General features: G+C 41.7%; 1 protein-coding gene and 1 non-coding gene across 5 annotated transcripts in view; one reads left to right on the forward strand and one right to left on the reverse strand.

Moving 5' to 3' along the window:
* ZNF277 (zinc finger protein 277) overlaps positions 1-26,104 on the reverse strand; it is a 58,671-nt gene that overhangs the window by 32,107 nt on the left and 460 nt on the right. For all 4 annotated transcript variants that reach the window (XR_010372231.1, XM_064447448.1, XM_064447457.1 and 1 more), the window contains exon 2: positions 2,796-2,994. Coding sequence is in view for 3 of the 4 variants with exons in the window: in XM_064447448.1 (XP_064303518.1) it covers positions 2,796-2,994 (199 nt within the window). In the remaining variant the exon portion in view is untranslated. The remainder of the gene's footprint in view (positions 1-2,795; positions 2,995-26,104) is intronic.
* Positions 8,300-8,406, forward strand: LOC135311653 (U6 spliceosomal RNA). The gene has a single exon (XR_010371267.1). It is a non-coding gene; the product is annotated as a U6 spliceosomal RNA (small nuclear RNA).

A 26,104-nucleotide genomic window follows, 5' to 3' on the forward strand; every position in this document is an offset into this window, starting at 1 on the left:
TCTGAAACTCGGTAAAAACACCAACTTGTCAAAAGTGAGGTTTTGGCAGATCTCCTGTGGAGTTACAGTGAAAGCTGTAGTTTGGCAGAAAAACAGAAAGACAGAAAAATGAAGCCCCCCAAACACCTGGGGGTGGGATAGCCGTCAGAATAAGGAAAGGCCTAAGCATATCTTGAAGGTTTAACCCATCAACTGGAGTTGTTTAGAAACATTTTTGTACTATCATTGTATTATAGCAGCATTAACAGTCCCCAACTGAGATTAGGTTACCGCTGAACTAGAAGATACTGTCTAACCAAGAAGAATTAATCACCTTCAATTATATGACGAAGGGAACGAAGCAATCCTTGTGCTAATTATTCAGATTCTTACAATAAAAAAAATAATCTGAGAATGCTTAAGTGCATGCTTATATTAATACTTATGACTCACGTGCATGATATAAATCATGCAAGAGTCGGAAAAGTAAAGGCTAACTACTCAATGACAGCTTCCTATTGACATGCCATCAAATTAGAAGAATCATAAAAAATCAGATATCATTATTTTGAGGACATTTCTAAATAGTTATAGCTTTTAATACTTGTGCAATCTAGAAGTTTTCTTGCAATAGCTATTACATCTCATGGTGGCTCATATTACCTCTATTTACTATCTATCTTACTATATGAGGACTTTAACTGCAGCAGCCAAGGAATCAGCATACATTTGTTTCTGCTAGCTTTGACATGGAGAGGATTAACCTCCAGTACAGCAGACAGCTAAGCACAGTGAAGCCAGCGTGCACAGCTGAAGCTCATTCAGAGGCATCATTAGATGTCAGCAAGTGAGAGGTGTTTTGCTGTGCCCTGCCTACTTCGCTGTTTATAATGCACAGTGAAACAGTCTTGCTGCTACACAGAACAGCATGTCTTCCAGAATAAGTAATCCTCAAGCTTTTAGGACATAAATGTGCAAATGAAGGGATTTCAAGATGTCATTTAGTCTGTCCCCTGCACTGAAATAAATGAACACTGTTCAGACAAACTCACCTAACCATAACCGTCTGTGCCATGAAGCTTACTGTTAAGGGGTTTCATATCATAAGACTTAACCGAAATAATCAATGATCAAATAAAGCCAATGCTTTGTCATACTTCCAGGGAGACAGAATGAGTGATTGGTGTCCATCAGTGATCATGTCCAGCCATGCAGTGGAAGCTTCTTCCCTTTATCTCCTTCCCTTGCCCTAATGCCAACTTGTCTTTATTCTTCTGAGTTACAAAAAAAAAAAAAAAAAGTTTTCCATGAGCACTGCTCTTCTCTGGATTCTCCACTTCTTGTAGGTCTGTCAAGAAATGTATTCCTAAGACTGATTGTAACTCATTGCCAAGTATAAAAAAATACTAAGTTTTCATAGCTGTATTTTCCACACTTCAGTTTAACACCTCAGATTATATACTTCCTTTTTTGTGTATAGTATTAGACTACTTTACTGATATTCAGTACAGCAAATAAGAGAGTTGTTACACTTCAGAGTAAGAAACTCCATCATTTCACATCCTGGGGCCACTTTTGATAAGATTTGGCTACCTTTCAACTGCATTAGCAGCAAAAAGAATCTAAATGGCCATTTTTTTTGAAAAGGTGATTTTAAAATATGTTTCTATTAATGCAGAATAATCCCTCAAGCACACTTAAACTGGTGGTCCATAACTGAGCAGCTGAGATCCCTTTATTTATCTGAGGAAACTAGCACTATCACTAAAGAACATTGCATTCTTGTTCTGCCTGCTTTCAGCATAAAACCAAACAAAAACAAGTATCAGTTTTCAATTTTAAGCAGCATTAAGCTCATACATCTGAATAAGGATTTACATGGCTTACATTTCTCTTCCTAAATTTCATCCTAATATATCTTTTCTTTTTTTTTTTGCATCTTGATAGACGTAAGTTATTGGCTTTGGCTGAGCAAGTGATCACAGAAGACCTACCAGAAAACTCCTTTCAGTTGAGAAATTATCCAGCTAACATTTAAACACTGCAACAGAACTATCTATAAGCTGGCAGGTACTGTCTAGCCTACCGCCTGGCCCATACGTTGCCAAGCAAGCGCCTAGTCTCTGAAGTTACAAGCCAGCTGGGGCCATGCCAGGTACTGGAGGAAGTTAAAAGAGAGAAAGCCAAATGTGACCTTGCTGAGATGACCAATGATACAGCTGTAGAAGGAGTCACAGTTCTATGTAGATCACACTACTGTAAAGTATAGTTAAGGATTAAATGAGATTTCTATGGGGAAATACTGGCATCCTTAAAATAGGGCAAATGAATTTCATCCCAGAATGTGAGAGATCCCGTACCGAGCAGCTTCTGTGTACAATACACAGCTTTAGGACATTGTAGAGTGGAAGAAATAGTCTTGTCCTATATGAATAAACCCCCAAATCAGGAGACTTGATTGTCTAGAATGTGCCTTACGAAATAAACAGCTTTCTAGCTGGTACACAACTTGTTGATTAGTGACAGGACCTGAGAAATCCCTAGGATATGTCACAGAATGTCTAACATAGGAATTGCCCTGTATTCTAGAATTGAGTCCTCTGGTCCCAGCAACATCCAGAGGCTGGGGAATGGGAGGGGAATGGGAAAACAACCTTTCAATCCAGCAACAAACAGCTGATCAAAAAAGGAATAAAAATCCTCACACAACACCCTACTGCTTTTTAAAATACCTTAAAAATATGATCTCTAGTTTTCTGAAGATTTCTGTAATATCTGCACACATACACACTCACTTTAAACAATATAACTCTTACCTTCTAAAATCTGCAACCAGTTTCACATCTGCTATGACAAGCTTGTGTTCAATAATCATGTGCTTCAGGAGCTGGTTTTGTTCTGCTAAGAGATAGCATTCTTTGCAGAAAATACAAGGCACATAGGGAGAACTTTCTACTGCAGCAACACCAGCTGGACTTTCTGGCAGAGACAGAGGCTCCAAAATACACTCTGTATCTAAAATAAACAAATAAAAAATTAATTTTGACTAAGTGAATAAATCTACATCACTTGGAGTGCTTTTAGGCAGTACACGTAAAACATGTTTTGTTGGGTCCCAGTTTTGTTGCATGGATCACGCCAGCAACAAGATGCTTGGAAGTGAGTTGACTGCATTATTTCCAAGAAGGACGGTGGGAGGTTAGCACAGGACAGTTTCCAAGTACCTGCTGCAACTGAAACTCCCAGCTGACACCAAGTCAAACAGAGACAAGTGCTCTGCTTATTTCTAAAGGAAGTTTTATGATGAGAAATCTACTTTTCGTCCTCTCACTACCAAGTCTACCTGTTGATATGAATGAAGCTACTCTCTTTGCCACATTCCTCACACTATCAGGAAGGCTTTAGACTGTATGGTACAAACTGTTTCGCACATTGACTTCTCCTAATTATACTTTTATCTATTGTACAATACTTCTACCATTTTCTGAATGACTCTTGAAGGTCTGTATGCATTTGTCTTGCCTTTTTTTCCCCATTATCATCTCACTGTTTTGAGACAAAGGGAAAGACTATTCCTGATAAAGTTCACTGCCACATGGAAGCTTATGCCCACTGAAACACTTCCTAACTGTACAGGTGTTGAGGAGGGGCCAGCCATGCCCCATGTGGAAAGGTCAATGGCCCATGTTTGTACTATACTGCACCTGTCAGACATAGGTTGCTTAAATGACAGCACACAGAGGTGAGTTACCGGCTGATGTTCTCCAGGTTTGCTGCTGTTTGTAGTTCAACAAGTGGGTGGATTGCGTGGCACTGCAGTAGTATTGCAAACAAGCAGACTGACCCAGGGTATTTCTGTGTGTCCCCTCATTTAAACAATAGCAGTGTAAATTCATAAGCTCTCCACTGGTATAAATGAGTGTAATTCATTAAGAAACACGGTGTGACCAACAGATTTCAACAGCTGGCCCCATTAGCCTAACCAAATTCCAGTTGTCCAGAAATAAACCATGGTGTTCCTTTTCCAAACAAATCGTATCTCAATCTTTGGAAAGGGTTTATCTTGGAAGCAAATGCCAATTTCAGTATGTACCTTCAATTTTGGCTACATCTGTTTTGCATAGAAAAAGGAGAGTAAAAGCAAACAGAAAAAGCTCTCCAATAGTTCCTGCACTTTGAGGATGAAAACTGAAAAGGAAACATCATGTGTCTCCTTGATTATTATGATATGAAGTTAACTTCTGCAGCAGAATAAACTCCATACCTCCGGATTCCTGCAGTGATGTAAACATGTCTGTAAAGAAATGAAATTTCACAGAACCACAGAATGGCTGAGGCTGGAAGGGACGTCTGGAGCTTGTCTAGTCCAACCCCTCTGCTTGAGCAGGGCCACCTACAGGCAGCTGCCCAGGATCAAATCCAGACAGCTTTTGAGTAACTCCAAGGATGGAGACTCCACAGCCTCCCTGGGCAACCTGTGCCAGTGCTCAGTCATGCTTACAGTGAATAAGGTGCTTCCTGATGTTCAGACAGAACCTCCTGGCTTTTTGTTTCTGAAGATATCTAAAGAATTAAGGCCGTCTGTCAAACCTATTCTTTTGTCACACAGGAATTTTAAAATGTGTAAGGTTAAAGGAAGTTTACTTAACAATATTTACCAGATAGAAGAATCAACGTATGACAATTTTCACCCTACAAAATTCACATGTATGTATTATATATTGGCAAGCACACCACATCTGATAATGTATAACCTGTCCACATGGAAAATTTGAAAAAGAATTTTAAAAATCATAGCCATTTAGCTTTTTTCCTAGGAAAATAAGCTAATGAAGCAGTGCTCTCCCCCATCCTCCGCCAAGACTTTGAAATAACCAAAGAAGGGCTGCAGTTTCAGAGATGGACCTGGGAAATTCCTAATAATTCTGTGATAAAGTTCAGGTAATGGAAGAGGCACGGAGAGGGGACAGAGACTCTGCCATCCATTGCACACGCTGTTCAGCAGCAGCTGGCCAGCCAGTGTGGACATGTAGCGCTCCCATTGTTACCCGATGAGGATGCTGCAAGGGACAGAGGGTAAACTGGAGCTACTGGGAGCCACAGGTGGGAAAGTGTACAAAACGGTTGGAAATACAGCTTCATCAATTCCATGCTGCTCCTGGAACAACATATCTGCCCTGCACAACTGTTGAGGCTTCTACTTATGACATTTGAAAAATAAAACTTCCTGGAAAGGCAGTGACTTGGCTGAAGACTGATGGTCAGGTTACACTGAATTCAGTGGATCCCATAAAACTAAGCAGTGCAGAGAGATGGCAGCACACAGAGCATAGCATTACCTGGAGCAACTCAACTGCTGTTGACAATCTAACATTTTTCCTCTCATCATTTTACCTGCGCTTCAGCCCCTTCCCTTCCCCCAGACATTTCTTTATTAAACTGGCATTGTACAAATTGTTCCATTTTTTCCTACTTTAAGAAGAGCAGCTGCTACACTAAGTGCTAGAGCAATTCTCATGAAAGGGTCAGCTCTCCCAAGCAAAACTGATGATACCTGCAAGACTCTAGGTTTGTGCATTCTTACAGACAGTATTAGTTGTAGCCTGAAGAATCATTAAAACATGTTTACTGAGAAAAGTAGAGCAACTTAATTTCCTTTGCAATTGCTGACTCTCACTGATGCCAAGAGAACTGAGAAGATACTCTGTCAGCCAGTTCAGCTGTGCCCAGCAAGCAGCTACGTTGCTTTTTGTTCATTTTTGGTTTAGGTCTCTTGCAATGACCTATTTAAACATTTAGACATGCAAATAAACAAATGCCTATCTGCCTCAACAAACCAACTTTTGAAAGGTAGGTGTGTGTTGCAGGAACTGCTACTCAACATAGACAAGGAGCCAACACAGTTATTTAGCATGAGCGCTTGGGAATAGCAATTGTTTGGGTTGGAAGAACAGAGCTGTTAATCTTTAATTGCAGTGGCAAGTTGCAGAAGGGAACAAACTGGGGCGAAGATTTTTTTGCTGCTCAAAGAGAGTAGCTAATACTAAAAGAGATAGATAAATCTACACTACTGGACTAGTGTGGCAATTGCTGAAGCTTATGCAATTTATTTCAAAGGCACTTAAAGGAGGAGGTGAGGGAAAAAAGAATCCATGAAAATATCTTTGTACTCATCTGCTGCAAAAAACACTGAAGAAGAGACTAAATGCACAGAGCTGAACAAAGATGCACAGCCTTTAGCATAGCACTTAATGGACTAACACAACACAAACATCAAAATAATACAAATAAAGCTAAGCATATTACTGAAATCTCTGCAAAAGCAGCTAATTTTGATGCTGTATTTGGAGCAGAATGGCCACAGGTACTGAAGAAAACCTGTTAACTAAAGCACAGCTAAAGGCTAACAGGGACATAAAAACACTCGGATCGAGTTCTCGAACTCCATCAGGACTCCCACATGCAGAGTCACTTGAAAATGAAGGAAAAGCAGCAAGCTTCTCTCCTAAAATCTACTGCCACAGGAATAACTTCACAGGGTCTAGCGCAAGTGCCCTGGCTGACAGTGGCAAGAAGCACTTACCTAGGGAAGTGTATAGAAATAGGGTAAACAAACACTAATCACACAAGTAGCATAGTCCTCCAGAAATCAGAGGGTGGAGAGTTTAAGTCACAGACTGTACATACGCCTCAGTTTAACAGCATTTTATGGCTTGCTTTTTCCCATGGATTTGTTTTAAATTATCGGTCTTTAACACCTACAAAAACCTGCATCAACATTTCACTTTCTCCTAATGGTCCTTCTTTCCTTCTTGCCCATGTTCAGCTCCTGGTTAGGTCTACTCAACCCTTCTTCATGCGCTGAGGTTCGGGGCAGGGGGGTATGAAAACGCCCCAAGTGTGGAAGAAAATGGATTTACCAGTCAACCCAGTTTTTCCTCAATCTCTTCTCTATTTCTTTGTTATTTCTAGCATTTTGTGTGCTTTTAGGATGACTGAATTTACCACTGAATTATCTTCAGTGATTTCAAAGTCTCAGAGAAGTTGTGAATCAGGTGTTAATGTACAAGACAGTGGACATATTCTTTGTGTTCACTCCCATGTGTGTTACTTTGCAGTTGTTAACCCTGAACAGCACTTTTTTTGTCCAGTTCACTCAAGTACCATGAGATTCTTCTGCAATGCTTCAGTTGGCCCTTCTGCTTACCACTTGGGAAAAAAATGTGTATTAAGAGAAAAATTTGTCACCTAACCCCCTTCCTTATTTGTGTCTGTGGTGAACAGCACAGGACCTAGCTCCCTAGGAGAACAGAGCCCTATAAAATCCATCCATTATGTTTCTGCCAAAGCATCCTGTCACCACCGAGTTTTCCTCCTCTGCCTAATGGAAAAACAGCACGACTGTTATGCAGATATCCCAAAGGCTTCACAGAAAGCCCACTGACCTCAGGAATTAAGAAAATCCCTCTCTTGATCACAGAATTGACAACTGACACCATATTGTTCAACCTTTAACAGGACAGAGAAATTTTTACAGCTAATTCAGAGCTAAAAAAATATAGATAAGTAGAAAGAAGAGACTAGAGGAATATATTATTTGAAAACAAAGACTAAAAAGTATACCCAGATCTTCAGGGGAAAAGAAAATGAGTACTTTGAAGACATTTGACAATGAGATGGTATAGAAAATTATTTGCATTACACAGATTACTTTCAAAACTAGAATAAGCACTATTTTTTTTGTTATAAGCACCCATAGGATACCTAGTGCCATGGAATCCTGATCCCTGTACCAGAACTCTACGCACCATTACAACAGTGATAAAAGAAAATAAAAAAAAAAGGCTGCCTGTTATAGAAATTATATGGCTTTATTTTAAGTGTTATTATAATATAGACTAGTTAATCTTCACAGCTAATGAAGCACCAGGCTCAAAATGGATTCATTTTCCTTACTGGAACATTTTTAGTTTCAAATACAATTGTTCTCAGCTCAAAACTAATGTTAGTTTGCACATTAAGTAAATGTTACACCCACACAGTTATAAGGCAGACTACAGCAGTACAGGCAATGTACTCTACCTGCACAATCACACATGCAATTATCACAAGGCAATATGCCGTATAATTTTATGGCCAATACAATAGATATGAGTATCAGAGAGAAAAGGAAAGAAAGATTCAGTGTTTGAAGATTAGCTGTGAAAGGCAAAGTTCTCAGAGATGGTTTAGCCAGTGTAATAGCTTGCTACCACCAAGAAGTGAAGGGATGTCATTATGCAGACTTTTTCCACCTTATCCTACCACATTTGGCAGCACAGTGCTCGCTTCGGCAGCACATGTACTAAAATTGGAACGATACAGAGAAGATTAGCACGGCCCCTGCGGAAGGATGACATGCAAATTTATGAAGCGTTCCATATTTTTTTGCTGTCCTACACAGGGACAGGAGTTGGACTCGATGAGCCTTACAGGTCCCTTCCAACTCCGACATTCTATGGTTCTGTGATTGACTCCTAACCATCTACTATTGCCCTTCTGCCTGTGCTAGCTCCTATGCTTGCCAAATCCTTTGATGAGTCAATTCAGCTCCTTAACCAGACAGAACTACTCACTTCTTTCTTTTTGCTCAATAATGTTGAAAAAGCTCAGAGAAGAGTTCACCAAGCGCAAGAGCAAACTAAGGAGTGCACGGCAAGAAGCAGCAAGATGAAACAGGACCTCCCTCTTTTCATCTCAGCTTCCTCCTCTCTTCTCAGCTTAACAGCCTCAGCTGTTTCATGTAATTTTACCATCAGCATGCCTTATGAAGTGTGCAAAGTTCCTTCAAAACCATGAAGGAAAAGAAAACACTAAGATTTTATCACTGTGCTTCCTAACAAGGACACTGGCTTCAGTTCGCAAAACCTACCGATGTCAGCGTAGGCATACGTAGCGCACTGAATGCAGTTGTGCCCAATTCTTCGTGGTTGTGGATCTGAACTATGTGCTCTGACTAGATCTGGGGACAAGTTGAACACTGCTGCATAAATGACATTCTCTAACTGGAAAGTGGAAGTACTGGGGTTCAGATCAATGAAATAACTTCACTGTTACGAGTCCTAACTTGCATGACTTGGCCGTGGGGTGCAACCTGCAGCAGTGACTTCAGCACCAGAGCTCAGGGAGAGGCAGACCCCTCCAGCAGGCAACCACAAGCTGTGCCAGGGCCCCCTAAATCAGTCTGCAGGGCATGCAAGGAGAGGGGCACTCGTACCCTTCTTTTTGAAGCTTTGCTACCAGATAAAAAGGAATTAGAGTTGCGAGACCAGAAGGAAAGGAAATAATATAAGTTCAAAGATAAGGGTTTTTAACTAGGGAAGAAGAAATCTAATTTTAAAAAGATTAAGCATTTTATTATCAGATGAAGAATACTCTGAAAATTCAAGACTATACATAGTCTGAAAAGTGAAATGATGAAAGAAGAATTAATACAAATTGGCTTAAGACACATATTTACAGGTTTCAGGTCATTTTTTTGCAGTTTATGGCCCAACAACAAGGCTTAGGTTGAAGAGTGTATTATGTAAATTTAGACACACAGAGTATATATTTATAAGCCCACTGTTGGTAACACAAGGATAATGAAACAAAATAAGAACATCTGCTGGAATGTTAAGTGTCTTTCTAATTAAATCCAGTAGTTGAATGAATCAATTCATTACCAACAAGTCTGGTTTATTATCTCATTAATACAGCTGGTTAAAATTATGTGTAGATTAGCACAAGAACTTGAAATGATCCTAAAACAAAAATGAACGCAACAAAGATATACAGACAAATAAAGGAGTCTAAACAATGAGTAAAAGACTGACATTTTTAGACATGTAGAGAAAAAAGGGGAGAAAGAATGACAGGAAAACAAAAGACACCTAGCAAACCTGACACCCCACACTAACAGCTTAACAGATGCCGACTGGAAAACGGAAAGGCTGAGCGCCCTCCCCCAGCTCACACTGATTACATGGCAAAACCATTTAGTTATCAAAATGACCAAACCCCCAGATATGGTACATTAGGGAACTAAGCTGGATTCCTTTAAGTAATTCTGCACAAAACAGTGCTGCATTTAAAACTCTTCAGGAAATGAGTATTTTTAAAGCTTTGTCTAGTACTCAAGTTTTTTTGAGCTATAATGAAAAAGAATATCGAGAAGCACCGGCTTGACACTTGAAATACACACATGACAGCTTCCCCATTTTGCATCCTTGGCACTGCAGCATCTATTTGTTGGCACAGCAGCACTCCCTAATTTGTGGTCATATTCTTGGAAGAGATTTTATACTGATTACAGGATTTTTCCTTTGTTTTCTAGAGTATGAAAGATGGATGACTAATGACTTGCCAAATAAACAGTATTCAAAAACAAAACTCAGAATAATGGAAATAAAACACCCTGTCATCATCCTCACCAATACTACACGCAAATATGTTCCTTAGTGAAAGAAGAATCAATGTACATAACAATTTCCTAGCTCTACATACTAAAGCACTCAAGTACTTCTATTAAGTTGAATTATCATTGATTGTGAGTTCATGAGGAATTATTTAGCTATTACTTCTGCTTGTTAACACACTATGAATGATATTTATTTAAAATGTCCATGTGGTCTAGGAGACAACACGTCCTGTAGCTTCCCCCAGGATCAGTCAGTCTCAAGCCTGTGTAGTTTTTCATTGAATGCAAATGAGCACTTCAAAAGAGTACTTAATCCTACAGCTAAACCTTGTCAGTTTTACAGAAACGGTACATATTCTGCAGCATCTGCTGTCTGGGAATATGAGAATTTTACTCCAGTCAAACGACAGGCTTAAGAAAAGCTGTAAGTTAGCAAATCCTAATATCTCAGGACAGAGTTTCTATAGAGCAGGTGTCTGCTGGGAGCTGGAACTAACAGAAATACAACTGTGCTTAACAGCCATATTTAACAGGGCTGCTCTGTCGGGGAGCTTAGGATGTTGCCGTTTCATTAGCATTAACAAGTGTTGCTATGGGTACCGGAGTGCAAGCATCAGAATACAAGTGAATAGGAGTGGGAAAGTGATTAATAAAAATGTGAAGTGTTGGAATTTTAATAAAACAAAACCAATGTGCTTGCCGATAAGATCATGTTTAAATAATAGACTGCATTATTGTCCACTTCACCAGCAGGTATATGCCACTGCTTGTCATCTTTCTGCTTAAGCCCAGAAAGACAAAACCCTACCTCAATAAAAATAAAGACCAGAGCAAAACCATGGTTCTCACATTCAGAGGAACCACACACTGATGAAAGTGACCCTAACAAGTATTCATAACAAGATTTAAGTGGTGAATTTTAATATGCAATTTATAAATATTTAACAAACTACAGACAGGTTCTGTGCAAGCTCAGAGCCACATAATACCTCGTTTCTGGGTAAATGGCACGGACTCACATTAACATGACCAAATGTAGGATTTGATATCTTGATCACAAACATGAAATTATATTTATCTAATTCAGAATGAAATTTTGAATAATTTTATTACACCCATTAGAGCTACTCTGATTTCTTATGACTGCTTTTAAGCAAATTTAGGACCATTTCTGTTTACAGAACACCTAAAGGGTGAAATGGCAATATTGCAGGATTATCTGTGTCGTACTCAAAATACAAAGCCAATTCCTACTCTTAGCAAAACCACTGAAACATGTCTTATGCTAGTTACCAAAATATATGTTAATCCATTTTTTCCCCACCTCCCCTGTCCAAAAGTTGGAATTAAAAAATGCACGGCAACTGTAATTCCTGCAAGTGACAACCAGGTGATGATTAATTAATAGCAGAACTTCTGCCTTGCTGTTTCATTACACAGCGAAGGCTGTAGGTCAGACTGCACCTTCAGCAGGTACTTCCTTGATTTCAGCAACATCTTCAAAATATCTCCCGAGTCTTACTACATCCACTCTCATCCACTTTTGCCAGTCAATAAATTCCTACTGATTTCTTTGGAGGTGCCTTAGGATTTAGCTGTGTTGCTTCCCTCCCCTACGGGTGCTGCTCTGGGTTTGCAGGACAGACTGTGCTTATTCCCTACGAGCTGCACTGTGACGGGTACGCAGTTTTTCATTACTCCGATGGCCAAAACACATCCTCGAGTTTCAGCACACCGGTCTTCCACACCTGTGGCTATATGTTCCTTTCTAACCCCACTCTGCCCGCTCCTGCAGGATGTCCTTACCAGTGTCTTCCTCCTCTGAACACCTTCAGCACTCAAATCTCCTCATGGGTGCGACAGCAATCAGGAAACCAAGGTCAGTTGGATTACTTTGTGCACTTTTCCATAAAACTTAATTCTCATTTCCTTCAACCCCTCTCTCCGTTCCCTGCCCACTACCCAAACCCCCACAGTACGGACGTGGCATGTGTATGAGTTACACCACCAGCCATCAGTCTCTCTTCATCACCCAGCTCTCGCCTTCCGAGAACACTTGTTTACCTTTACCTTTGCCATACAACCTCCCCAAAGCTTTTTCTTCCCTGAATTTTGGCTTTGGATGCAGTTTTCTGTGCAATCTTCACGGTTAGGTGTACAAACACTTATTTGTGTAAACACTTCACTTATGCGAACAATCTTATTCAGTTCAGCAGGTTATTTGACTTGTTATTCACCTCAATGTATTTGCAAGATGAGAACCATAGACCAGAAATACATGGAGGCAGTCTTAGAGAACATCTATGAAGAACTACATCTATCTACATTTTTTTTTTAACAGAAAAGCAATAAAGCAAATCAAGATGACTCTGAAATGGTATTAAATACTCAGTAGTCTGCCTTGACATTTTCTCTGTACTTAAATGTTTAATTTTAAAAATTTATATTTATGGATCACTTCGGCTTGTAGGAATTATTATACTGATTTCCCAAACAATAGGACATTCCAACCAAAAATATATTTGAAGTAAACAATATCGACCTTTTCTTGTTTAGTGTGATCACAGGACATGGTAGACATGGAGATCCACATTATGTACTAAAATCAGGGATTAAGAAGCAATGACTAAACCTTACCCTATTATCTGTAAAGATTAACAAGGTAATTTTGTAGCCTGAAACTCAGAATGTTTAATTACAAAGAAGAAAAAGAAAATATCCAACACAAGAATTTGAAATGGAAGGACAAAAGTGATCATTTAGGTTCTTCTTTAGTACTTATCACCTAAATCTAATTAACAAAAATGAGTAGCTTTTTTCTGTTTAACTTGCTGTTTAATACAAAGGCATATCAAAGGCATCATAATAAAGCACAGACAATGCTCTTTTAAAGTTGAGGTATAAAGACTTAATTTCTGCTATTTTCACAGGAAAATCAATACTTTAAAAAAAAAAGCATAATTTTCTGCCAAGCTGATCAAGACTGTCATTTTGAAACTTGTAAAAATATGCACTGGAGGGTGTCACAAGTAAAGGCGTGGCACTTAGGGACATGGTTTAGTGGTGGAAATGGCAGTGTTAGGTTAACAGTTGGACTTGGTGATTGCAAGGATCTTTTCCAACCTAAATGATTTTATGGTTCTACGATTCTATGTGTACGTGAATTTAGTACTTGTGTATGTATGTTACCACTGGCATTGTTCTGCTGACTCCTCTGCAAACATTAACACGCTGGAAATAGGCATGTCTTAAGTTTCCACTTACGGTGATTGTGACCTTAGCTCTTCCACAAAGAAGAGGTCTTAACAGTGTGTTTAATAAGGATAGTAATACTTCTTCATTGCTACGATTTATCCTTGCAGTGCCTCCAACAACTACCGTACTATGCCTATTATCTTTTATGCCAGCATCGCTACGTAAAACGTTTTAATTAGTTTACTCTCTACTTCTTGTTATCATTATTTTGTAGAGATCAATAATTCTTTGTTACAAGGATTTTCCTTATCTTTTCTCTTGTCACCTGTCCTTCCCCTCTAACAGGATTCAATTCCCAAGCATGTTTATCCCCTTGATGTTAAAAGGATTGCCTAGTGGTCTTTTTATATGATTGCTTTACATTCTGTAGCTAAAGGAAAGGCTGTGTGATTTTCCTTTAAAAACCTAAAGCCTGCTTTAGCCATTCCTATGAGACACCCCCATGTCATTATGACAGGAATTTTTACCATGCTCTGACTGAAATGTTTTCCTCACAGGGTTTCCAACTCATTTCTACTTGTAGACATTCCTTGAAAAAGGCAACTGTTTGAGAAAACCAACTAAAAATAGTGTGAAATTTTCATTTTAAATGTCACTTCAACTTTTTTCAGACTCATATAAATTAGAACTGACCTAAGAAGTCCCATTTCTGGGAACCAGATGTATGTGGGTTTCATACTGACAGGACAGGTTGAAATCTCTCTCAGGTACTCTGATAGAGCTTCCTGATACTTAGAAAGCCTTCAAGGCTGAATCATTTAACTGAATTTTGTACTTAATAAAGAATCAGCACGAGGAAGAAGCCCAGTGGTGTTAGAAGCTCTGTGGCCCGTTGCTGCTTTGTTAGTGAACCGGAGCTTTTCCAGATGGAGAGTAGCAAAAGAAGTTGTTTCTACTTTTAGTATCAAACCTCCATAAATTGGTATTCAAACTGGAAAATAAAATGGCTGAAAAGGACAGTTCATTACAGCGTGCAGTGATGTGGATCAACATAGTTCAGCCTAATTAATATCTTAGGTCAGGAAAACAAAGCTCAGACTCTATTTCAAATAAACCACTATTTATACTCTTTACAAATAAATTCTTGAAAATCAATTTCAGATGAATTGTCAAGTCAGAGCTTAAATGCTAGTGTCCTACAGATCAAAGGGACATCCCACAGTAGGCTATTTCAGATTTCTATAAGCATATTCTGACTTTGTCCCAGAGTTCGAAGTAAGTATTTTTGTGATACTGGACATATTCCTCTTGTCCTTCACACATTCGTTAAACATATGACACAGATCTCGACTTCTTAAGTATGATATACACTTACTAACTAATACTGCTAATGTAGCTTATGGACATGGATGATAAAATAATGGAAGTTAATTTCCTCGAGAAACAGAATTAGAATGTTAGAATTAGTGATACAAGCTGTTTATGTTTTTCAGGCAACATTTTGCTAACTATATAAACACATGCAGACTCCTGAACATTAAATTAGTACAGTAATAACACAGGCTGCATGTTTTCATCCCATATAAGACAAAATCAAATTAAAACCTCAAGCAGGATGTTTTCTATTATACACCAGCCTTCAGAGAAAAAGCTCTATCTCATTTATTCATGCATTACTGAGTTATAATAGAATTCAATGCTGGCACACTGGTCCAGACAAATGCTAGCAAAATGCTCCGGTGACAGCACTATCACTTATTACTGCACGCATTTGTTTTGCAACCATTTCTGTTTTCATATTGTGAGCCTTGTGCACTCCCACTGCGAGACTGCCAGGGCTGACCTGTGGCACATACTACGAACTTTGGCAGTGAATCATGGGATGCTGCACCACGCTTCCCTGTGGTACCCACCAGCCCTGTCCCTCTTCTTGGACCTCTCAGCACAGGGCTGACCCACACAAGTCCTGCAGTACCTGATCATCCTCCAGCTGCTTCTCACATTGGCTGGGTTTAGAGAACAGTTTTGGTGCACGTGAACCAGATTCGTCTGGAGTCCAGATATGTATGAAACGCATACCAAACCCTAGCAGAGACATCTGGGTCTAAACCAAGGAGCACCACTTCAGACAGTTTTGAAACACCTGCACGTTGTGGCTGTTTGGTGTGGGAAGGTTGACTAAGCATAACCCAAAGCAAAAATGCCAAACCATGCAATATAGTTGCAGGGACTGTGACATCAATTGTTTTTATCTACTGTGCCTTATTATTCATTAATGTGGACAGAGCTATATACCATACCGTACCAGCTAGTCAGTTTGAAACAGATGGCATATCCAGTTATGAAGCTTCTAAACCAGAGGGATAAAGAGAAAGCTTTTAACCAGCTACTAGTACAACGACCTGGATGAGGGGATCAAGTGCATCATCAGTAAGTTTGCAGACGACACCAAATTGAGCGGGAGTGTTGATCTGCTTGAGGGTAGGAAGGCTCTGCAGAGGGACCTGGACAGGCTGGATTGATGGACCAAGGCCAATTGTACAAGGTTTAACAAGGCCAAGTACCAGGTCCTGAACTTGGGTCACAACAACCCCATGCAACGCTACACGCTTGGGGCAGGGTGGCTGGAAAGCTGCCTGGTGGAGAAGGACCTGGGGATGTTGGTTGACAGCTGTCTGAACATGAGCCGGCAGTGTGCCCAGGTGGCCAAGAAGGCCAACAGCATCCTGGCTGGTATCGGGAATAGTGTGGCCAGCAGGAGTAGGGCAGCGATTGTGCCCCTGTACTTGGCACTGGTGAGGCCACACCTTGAATACTGTGTTCAGTTTGGGCCCCTCGGTACAAGAAGGACATCGAGTTGCTGGAGCATGTCCAAAGAAGTGCAACGAAGCTGGTGAAGGGTCTAGAGCGCAAGTCTTATGAGGAGCGGCTGAGGGAGCTGGGGTTGTTTAACCTGGAGAAGAGGAGGCTGAGGGGGGACCTTATCACTCTCTACAACTACCTGAAAGGAGGCTGCAGTGAGGTGTGTGTTGGTCTCTTCTCCCAAGTGACAAGCAATAGGACAAGAGGAAATGGCCTCAAGCTGCACCAGGGGAGGTTTACATTGGATATTACGAAAAATTTCTGTACGAAAAGGGTTCTCAAGCATTGGAATGGGCTGCCCAGAGAGGTGGTTGAGTCACCATCCCTGGAGGTATTTAAAAGACATGTAGGTGTTGCTTAGGAACATGATTTAGTGGTGGACTTGGTAGTGCTAGGTTAACGGTTGGACTTGATCTTAAAGGTTTTTTCCAACCTAAATGAATCTGTGATTTTATATTATACAGGGCAAGAAACAGGAGCAGCTACTCTTTGGGGATGGAGCCACCAATGACAAATGGGAGGTTGACATGTCAATGAGCAAGAATCAAACAGAAGCAGCTGGGCCATTTCACACTGGTCACTGTCTGTCACTCATATTAATCAGAGAAGAATATAAGAAAGTGGAAAAAAAGACCACCTGGAAGAGATGGTCCAGTGAAAACACAAGGCGAGAAAGTCAAAAGGCAAGTTCAAGAAACTCAGTTGAAATATATTACTAAGAACAGATAGGTATCTGCCCTTTCCTCCTTTCCTACTGTCTGGTCTTATCACAACTTTATCCCAGTTCAAGGCCTGTATCCCTTCATCAACAAAGCTGGCGAAAGTCTCAAAGGGAGAACTCTTATCACCTGTTTCTATGACAGGCACATCTTATGGCAGACATCACTGGCCACAAGGACTTAGAGTGTTGGTGCTCATCCAGAAAACCAGCGTTCCCCAGTAAAACCAAAACAAAACAGTGAACAGGGTGTTTCAGTAGGCATAACAAACTATCCTGGCATCTGTGTTGCACTTGGAACATTCAAAAAACTTGTAACGCCTCCCTTGTCCACACCTCTACATCTAAGTAAAGCATGTCCACATCTATTATTTGTTCAGGCGATGAGAAAGCCTTTCAGGTGAGAAGCAGGTATGTGCTAATACTGAGACAGTTTAAAGGATTTAATCAGTCCATAGACTGATGAACCACCGCCCACTGTTGCTCTGCTGCAGGTAACAGAAGGCCTGAGCAGAGATTTCAAACAACTTAAAGGCTTTAACATGCAGGCAAGTTATCATGTTTAACCAGTAGTCCACAGGCATATGCTCACCAGCTACCCTGAAGCAGCTTACGTCTCGAAGAGCTCCAGTTAGTATATAAAGCAGCTGATACTTGGTAGCTTGTCTGTGTATCAAAGCCTTTACCTGCTACTGAGCAGGCAAGAATTCGCTTTGGTTACTGGAATTAAATGCAGCTCTATGTCCACTAGTAGACAGTTAAATTTATCTAACAAAGATAAATGCCATCCATCTCCTCTTTTTAAGCTATAAAAGTTTTCTGAATTCAGAGAAGACCAAACAGCAAGCCTTTATGGGGTATTTCTGGAGAATACAACATAACCTGTGTCTTGTGCTAAGCTATGTTCTCATGCTGAGGTGTGTGGGATACCCCTTTGCCTTCAGGTAAAATACAGTGTGCATTTGTAACACAATTATTTGTAAAATTATGGAAGGATCACAAGCAGTTCGGATCTGTATTACCAAGCAATACAAATACAATCTATTGCTTATTTTATTAATCCATTACTATCCACTTAACAAAATACTTAGTTTCACTTGTATATTCTCCCATCATCAGTTTGGCTTTTTTTTTTTTTTTTTTTTTTAAGAAAAGTGCTGTGGAAGGGTAAAACCACTAAAATCTTATTGTAATGTTACATGAAAGGATTTTGCCTCTTTACTCTTCAAACACATAAGCACATAGAAGGTTATTTTACCAACCGTGTCTTAGTAATTTCCAGCCCTTCATAAGATCCACACGCTTATCAGGTAACCACTCAAAATGACTATGAGATTGCATTTTTAATTAAAAATCATAACAAATGTTCTTAAAGAATTTTTAAATAACACTGTTTTAGGAGATTCATTCTTGCAATAGTAAAATAAATTGTGTTGCACTTATAGAATTAATTAGTGAACTTATCCTCCAGGTGTAATAGCTAGTTGTTCAGTTCACAATGATTAACCTCTGTCAAACCAAGATCCTTTACGGACCTTATAATGGCTACTGGTAGAAGGAACCTCTTCTTCCCCTCTCCAAAATCTATGGTACGGTGGAAGCCCCAGGTCTTGAAATCCTCCATTGAATGCATGGATTTAACCCAAGAAACAGATCACTAGTGGCACTCTAGATGTGTGGAAACCCCCTGGGCAGGAACAACTGAGGATGCAACCATGTGTGTGAATGTTTGGAACTGGCCGGGGTTTTAAGGAAGGGTACTGAGCAGGAAACCAACCTCTAAAACCATCAATCAGAAACGGGCAGATACGGGTGGGCTGGCTGAGCCCATCAGGCTAATGTCTGGAGGAACTCTGATGAATGAACAGGCAAGAAGTGGCAGCTGTATGCTTGGGGCAATGTCTGCTCTATCACCTGGCTGGGGTTTTCACCCACAGCAGCATGCAGCCAGCAGCTCCCCATTCACAACCATGCACACTGTGGATGTTTGAAAAGGAAGGAGGCAACCCACTCACTCGAGGAGGATCTGCATACGAGGGGTAGTGTAAAGATGTGCGGGATGGGAGGGCATCTGGTTTATTACTTTGTTTGGGTAAGGGCCATTCAGTATGAATGAAAGTGGTAGATCACACACAAACACACACAAACATTAATGAGCAGGTGATAACAGAGACAATAAGTCATCTTTGGTCACTACAGGAACTAATGTCATTAAAGGAACTACTCAGACACAGCCCTGAACAGGTTCAACCTGAACTTTGCCACTGATAAGGAAGGGGAAATGGGATTATCATATGTATTATGGTATATTTGAGGGTGTTTGCGGAGTTGAATGAAATTTGCTGTGGGGTATCAGAAGAGGCTTGTGGTATTATGCTTATCTTCAGGAAAATTCAGAGGAGGGGCCAAAGGAAGAAAGGGAAGGATGGGGAGGGGAACAAACATCAGAAAATGAAAGTGGAGAATAAAAAGGGCCAATTGCATTTAAACAGGCTGCTGGTGGCTACGCTTCTCTGGTCAAACCCTGCACCTGATCACCAAGGTCTATCCTTTCTTCTTACTAAATCCTTTTGTTTAATACTTTTTTTGTGTGTGTGTAATTCACCCTCTGTGAGAATGTGTGCAACTGCTCCAAGGCCTAAGAGCCTGCAGCTGGCTCTGCAGGTCCAGAAACCGGCAACTAGAGGGACCATTATATGTCTGTTTTCCTAGTGAATTTAACCCTGTATGCATTGTGTGTGTGTGTGTAATGTGCTATCAAGGTTCAAACTGGAGTAGCCAGTGAGTAGAAGGAGACCTGTGTCTGGAAAGCCTCAAGGCCTGAGTCAAGGCTGGGAAAGGGGCCCATGGTCCAGCCATGGGCAGAGTCAACACCTGGCAAGGCAGGTCAGCCAAAGCAGTTAGAGACTCTGCTAATATTTGAGGGATCCATGACTGTGGGGTACATGTGAGACAAGTGTGAGTGCATGTATCCATTTTGATAGCCAACACCAAGTTGGATTTGCTAGCAAATAGCAGGAAACCCGCATTCTGGGTAAGAGGGTCCAGGGACAGATATCAGGCAGGTTTAGAGGTCATGGTAGTATTCAAGAGATTGATGAATGCAGGTGTGCTGCTGAATGGGATGGTGAGGCTGCCTGTTTTCACTAGTGCACTTCAATCCTGATCAGTCTTTGCCATCCCAAATGGGACTCAAAAGTACCATCCTCCTTAACCCCTCCAGATCTTGAGGACTGGCTTTAGGGGAGAGCACAGGTGTATATATTGCTGCTGTTGCCATTTCCTTCCCTGTCTGGCTCTCCCAGGGGAAGGGGATTAGAAAGATAGTAAGAGGAGCACTTTCCCTTTCTGGAAGAGCCATAAGTGGCCAGGTGCCACTGACAGGGAAACCTTTTAATTGCTTCTTCAGCAGGGCCACCCTGATGCATGCATGAGCTTTACCTAAGGTGCCCTGCAGCACTGTACCCACTAACAGCCTGGAGTAGCAAACTAAGGAAGCTGTCATTGCAATGCTATCACCAGAAGTTACCAGTAACCTGGGGACATAACTTAAGAGTGGGAAAAGGGAAACAATTATACACAGAGAAACTTAATCTTTCCAACTCCTAATCAGCTCCTGCTTAAGGGCAGAGACTACTACACTGCTGAGAGCCATGTACCTCACAAGGCAGTGGTGCTTTCACATGCTTTGCCTCACGACCCTTCATGCTGTTGTGGCTCCATCAGGCCTAATGAAGTTTAATCCTAGGGAAGAAGGTGCAGAAACTATGATAAGAGATCACACTTGTGGAAAGCCAGGAGTGGTAAGGTGAGAGGGGATAGTACACAGGAATCAGAGGCGGAAATGCACAAAAAAAAAAAAAAAAAAAAGAAGAATGGATCAGCAGGGGTGAAAACAGGATCCAGAAGCAGTTTGGGGATGACAGCTGGTGAGATGCATGGCAACAGGACAGGAGCGGTGGAACCAAACGAAGAGCTGTTGGCAGGGAAGGCTGGTGCCTCATAAAGGAAAGGGGCAGGGCAGAAGGAGTAGCCGAGATGGGTGTGGGAAAGAGCAGGGGCAAGAGGGACCAAATGAATGTAGGAGAGTGACACGCTAAGGAACTGTCATTAGAGAATGAGAGGGCCCTTCTAGAGGCAGATGGCAGCTGAGGAACAAAGGCAACGAGTGAGAAATGAAAAGCAGGCTCAAACCAGGTAAGGACAGTGTGAAAGGCTAGAAAGCCATGAAGGACAAAAGTCATTAGTACAGAATAATAGAATCATTTAGGTTGGAAAAGACCTTTAAGATCATCAAGTCCAACCGTTAACCTAACACTACCAAGTCCACCACTAAATCATGTTCCTAAGCAACACCTACATGTCTTTTAAATACCTCCAGGGATGGTGACTCAACCACCTCTCTGGGCAGCCCATTCCAATGCTTGAGAACCCTTTTCGTACAGAAATTTTTCGTAATATCCAATGTAAACCTCCCCTGGTGCAGCTTGAGGCCATTTCCTCTTGTCCTATTGCTTGTCACTTGGGAGAAGAGACCAACACACACCTCACTGCAGCCTCCTTTCAGGTAGTTGTAGAGAGTGATAAGGTCCCCCCTCAGCCTCCTCTTCTCCAGGTTAAACAACCCCAGCTCCCTCAGCCGCTCCTCATAAGACTTGCGCTCTAGACCCTTCACCAGCTTCGTTGCACTTCTTTGGACATGCTCCAGCAACTCGATGTCCTTCTTGTACCGAGGGGCCCAAACTGAACACAGTATTCAAGGTGTGGCCTCACCAGTGCCAAGTACAGGGGCACAATCGCTGCCCTACTCCTGCTGGCCACACTATTCCCGATACCAGCCAGGATGCTGTTGGCCTTCTTGGCCACCTGGGCACACTGCTGGCTCATGTTCAGACAGCTGTCAACCAACATCCCCAGGTCCTTCTCCACCAGGCAGCTTTCCAGCCACCCTGCCCCAAGCGTGTAGCATTGCATGGGGTTGTTGTGACCCAAGTTCAGGACCTGGTACTTGGCCTTGTTAAACCTTGTACAATTGGCCTTGGTCCATCAATCCAGCCTGTCCAGGTCCCTCTGCAGAGCCTTCCTACCCTCAAGCAGATCAACACTCCCGCTCAACTTGGTACACTTGATCCCCTCATCCAGTTCATTAAGTTATTAAACAGAACTGTCCCCACTGTGCTCTGGGGAACACCCCTTGTGACCGGCTGCCACCTGGATTTAAGTCAGATCACCACTACTATTTGGGCCCAGCCATCCAGCCAGTTTTTTACCCAGTGACGAGTCTGCCCATTCAAGCCATGAGCAGCCAGTTTCTCCACGGGAATGCTGTGGGAGACAGTGTCAAAGGCTTTACTTAAGTCTAGGTAGTCAACATCCACAGGCTTCCACTCATCCACCAAGCAGGTCACCTTGTCAGAGAAGGAGATCAGGTTAGTCAAACAGGACCTGCTTTTCAAAGTGAAGAGACAAGCCAAATCAAGCCTTTTTTTTTTTTTTCCCCCAATACATAAGCAGATACAGAGAATCATGAAGTTTATGAAGAAAATTAACCTAAAATAACCACCAAAACCTCAGGCTGGCAGAGGCCAGAGCAACAGAGGGATTATCCTGAGGGTGTAGTGATGAGATTGCAAGCCCATCTTCTGGAAGTTGAAACTGAAAACAGGACAGAAAAGAGCTGAGATATGCAGGGCAATGACTGGGGCATGGCCTGAGGTTTAGCTAACATGAGAAACTACTGGACAGGACACAAGAAATGGATGAACATAAAAACCAGAGTGAGAAGCTGGAAGAAGTTGCTGAGAGCACAGTGAGGAAGGTCTGGCTTTTCAGGTAGTTAAGAGGGAGGTTATGTGAGAGGTGGCTGGGCTTCACAGAGGCTTCAGGGGATGGTGTTGGGACCTTTTGGGTGATGAAATCTTGCAAGGCAAACAGGGCCAAGGTAACTGTATCAGTGATATCTTGTGGGGCTGAGATGGCCCAGGTAAGAGCATCAAAAATATGGTTTATGCATCAGGTAGCGATTGTCAAGCTGGAGCAGTCAGTGAGCAGGAAGAGATCCTCACCTGGAAAGACTTGGTGTCTAAGCCAGTGGCTGGGTAACATATCCAAGGTCCAGGAATATTAAACAGACTTAGAGCCCACACTGATATTCAAGCAGCACATGGGGGTGCTTGCAAATGTAAAGCAGAATTGTGTTTTCCCTAGTGAATGTCAATCCTGATCAAACAGAAGGGAGGAGCGAAACTGGGCTGTCCCTATTCTTGTTCATGCAAGTGCTGTTGGTGTTTATGAGGCTATGATAAAAGCATTGCTCTTTGGGTGCCTGTGTGACCAAACATTTCAGGTTCATGTTTGTGCATGCCTCTCCTGAATGCACGCTCAGCCTTGCTACTGTCCAGACCTGTAGGCAGGGACAGCAGCAGCTGCATCTATCAACCCAGATGGAGAAACCTCCTGGGTCTGAGAATACACAGGGCTGGCTTTCAGTAATCAGGAAAGAGGAAGCCCCAGATCCCAGAGTCCACTGGGTTGAGCGGCTCTCATAGCATCCTTAACACAGTTCAGCTAAAGAAGTGACGCTTACAGTATTAAGTACAAAACAACTTTCACTAAAGTATCCTCTAGGTAGCAAAGAAAAAAGACTTGTGCAAGACCAGTCAAACTTTAGTTTTCCACAGTAAACCGAATTCCTTTAAAAATGGGACATGAGAGAGATGTGGAAGGAATAACAATAACATGCTGTGCTCTGGCACGGTACACTCCAGCAGCATGGTATTAAAAAGTATTTGAGCACATTTAAGACTCTGAGTAGGAAAACGTAACTGTCAGACTGCCGATGAAGCTACGAAAGACGTACCTCCAGAAGAAACCTCATTTCAAAATCCATTGACAGATGCTGTAAGAAATGTTGATATGTAGCCTAATTAATGTAGACTGAACAAATTGTGCTATGGACAGGGATATGTTTATTACAAGCCACTCGGTGAAGGCTGCTGGAGGGAACTAGAAAGCAACACAGTCCTGGATTAGAATATACAAGCACAGGCTTCCCTGAAAATAGGAAACAGCAAGACAGGGAAAAGTATTTTGTTTAATTTTCCTGTATACTGTCTCTAAAGAAGTGACACACCTTCTGAAGCGTACATGCAAGTACAAGATGTTGCTAGGCTGAATAGCCTTGTAGAAATGAAACCTCTGAAAGAATAAGGGTTTTGCTCAGAGACAGGGAAATGATAAATATCAGGGTGAGGTATTTCCTTTGCCCACAGACAATGTGATTTATGGTATAAGATCTGTTTACCCTAAACGACTGGGCTGTAAATGAATAATTTTGAAAAGGCTATTTCAGCTGTTGGGTAGTCCTGTCTTAGTTCAAGGGAAGAAGAAAGACGGGCTCTGTGCCTAATACAAACACGCTGAAGTCAGTCACGGTTAACATGACAGACAGCAGTTAAAAGGCTGTGGCAGAATTTCATGACTCCCAGCCAGCACGTTGGCTGTCCTCTCTTATGGAGACAGGGACAGCTTGGATGTATGTGGAAGTCTATAGGCTGAGGTGGAAGTTAATTTAGCCTGGCACCTATTATTTTTGACTTTCAATAGCAACTTTTACACATTTCATCACTTAAGGACTCCAAAGGATCTGCCAGGGGATACAAACCGAGTTTGGGAGCAAAGACGCTGGAAGTTCACTAATCTTTTCAAGGAGTGTTTGAGCTCACTCATAGGAAAACAGCATAGGCCTCTGAATTCCAACGGCACAAACTTTTTTTTCATACTGGTGTCAATGCGTTTACAAGAGGTACCTGGAAAAACCTCAGGGTAACCTCATCCCCTGTAGTGCTCCACAGACTTATATATGGTTTCACACAGAAGACTGGCACAGCCAAAAGTGACAACCCTTTCAACAGTTAAAATGGCACAGCTCTGCCTCTCATGCAGTTACACTACTGTGGAAGTGCTCCAGAAGGGTCTGCCTTTTCATGCAGGAGAGGCTCATGCCAACACGCTGCAACACATAAATAAAGAGCACTGTTTTAACTACTAGCATAAAAAAGTGACATTACTTTTATGAACAGAAGCAGAGTACATACGAGAGAGCAACACAAAGGTCACTTAAAAGATGACTCACTCCCAAAGTTTGACAACTGGAAGGATAAACATGGAACCAGTGTGTTCTATCTCTAGGTTTGAAACTGCCTGCTTGCACGTGACTTTTCCTTAGGTTGTGTCCTTCATGCTATCAGTGACTTAAAAATTCAACATAACTTGACAGTAGAAGCTAAAAGGCAACCTGAACTGAAAAAAAATGGAGCCAATTTCCTCTGTTAAACTTAAAACATTAAACCTGATTTTTTTGTTCATCTCAAACTGAATCATCCCCTAAAATGTCTAGTTATCAGTTCAGAGTAATGATTTGTTTGAAAAAGATTTTTTTTAAACCAGACGTACTCATCTTAGAGGCGGCCTGTACCCAGCGAGGCCTGCAGAGCAGCATCATATGGCTGGAATCTCCCCTCTTTTTCCTTCTGTTCCTTCCCCCAGGACCAGAGGATGTAACTCAAGCTCTTGCTCCTGCTCACAACACCCGGGTTTCACTAACAAGGATCAGTTCAGCCTGAGGATTTCTTGCAGCTTAACTAAGGTGAGCTCTAGCTAAGCTGCTTGTAGAAGGGCAGAGACCTCTCAACAAGGATGGAGACCTTGCTCTTCTTGCTGCTTAAGGTGCCCGACTTATCCCTGGCTGTCCCGCCCCACAGTCCGGTTGTGCTCCTCGCTGTACAGCATCTGCTTTTCTTTCTCTCTGAGCTTGTCTGAGCCGAGATACGGATTTGTGTCAGAAGCCGAAAAGCCACCCGGACGATCAGCTCGATGTCCAGCTCCCTGGCACGCTGCCGGCACCAATTCCG

This window comes from Phalacrocorax carbo, chromosome 1, assembly GCF_963921805.1.
Source record: "Phalacrocorax carbo chromosome 1, bPhaCar2.1, whole genome shotgun sequence".
In the NCBI taxonomy this organism is placed as follows: Eukaryota; Metazoa; Chordata; class Aves; order Suliformes; family Phalacrocoracidae; genus Phalacrocorax; species Phalacrocorax carbo.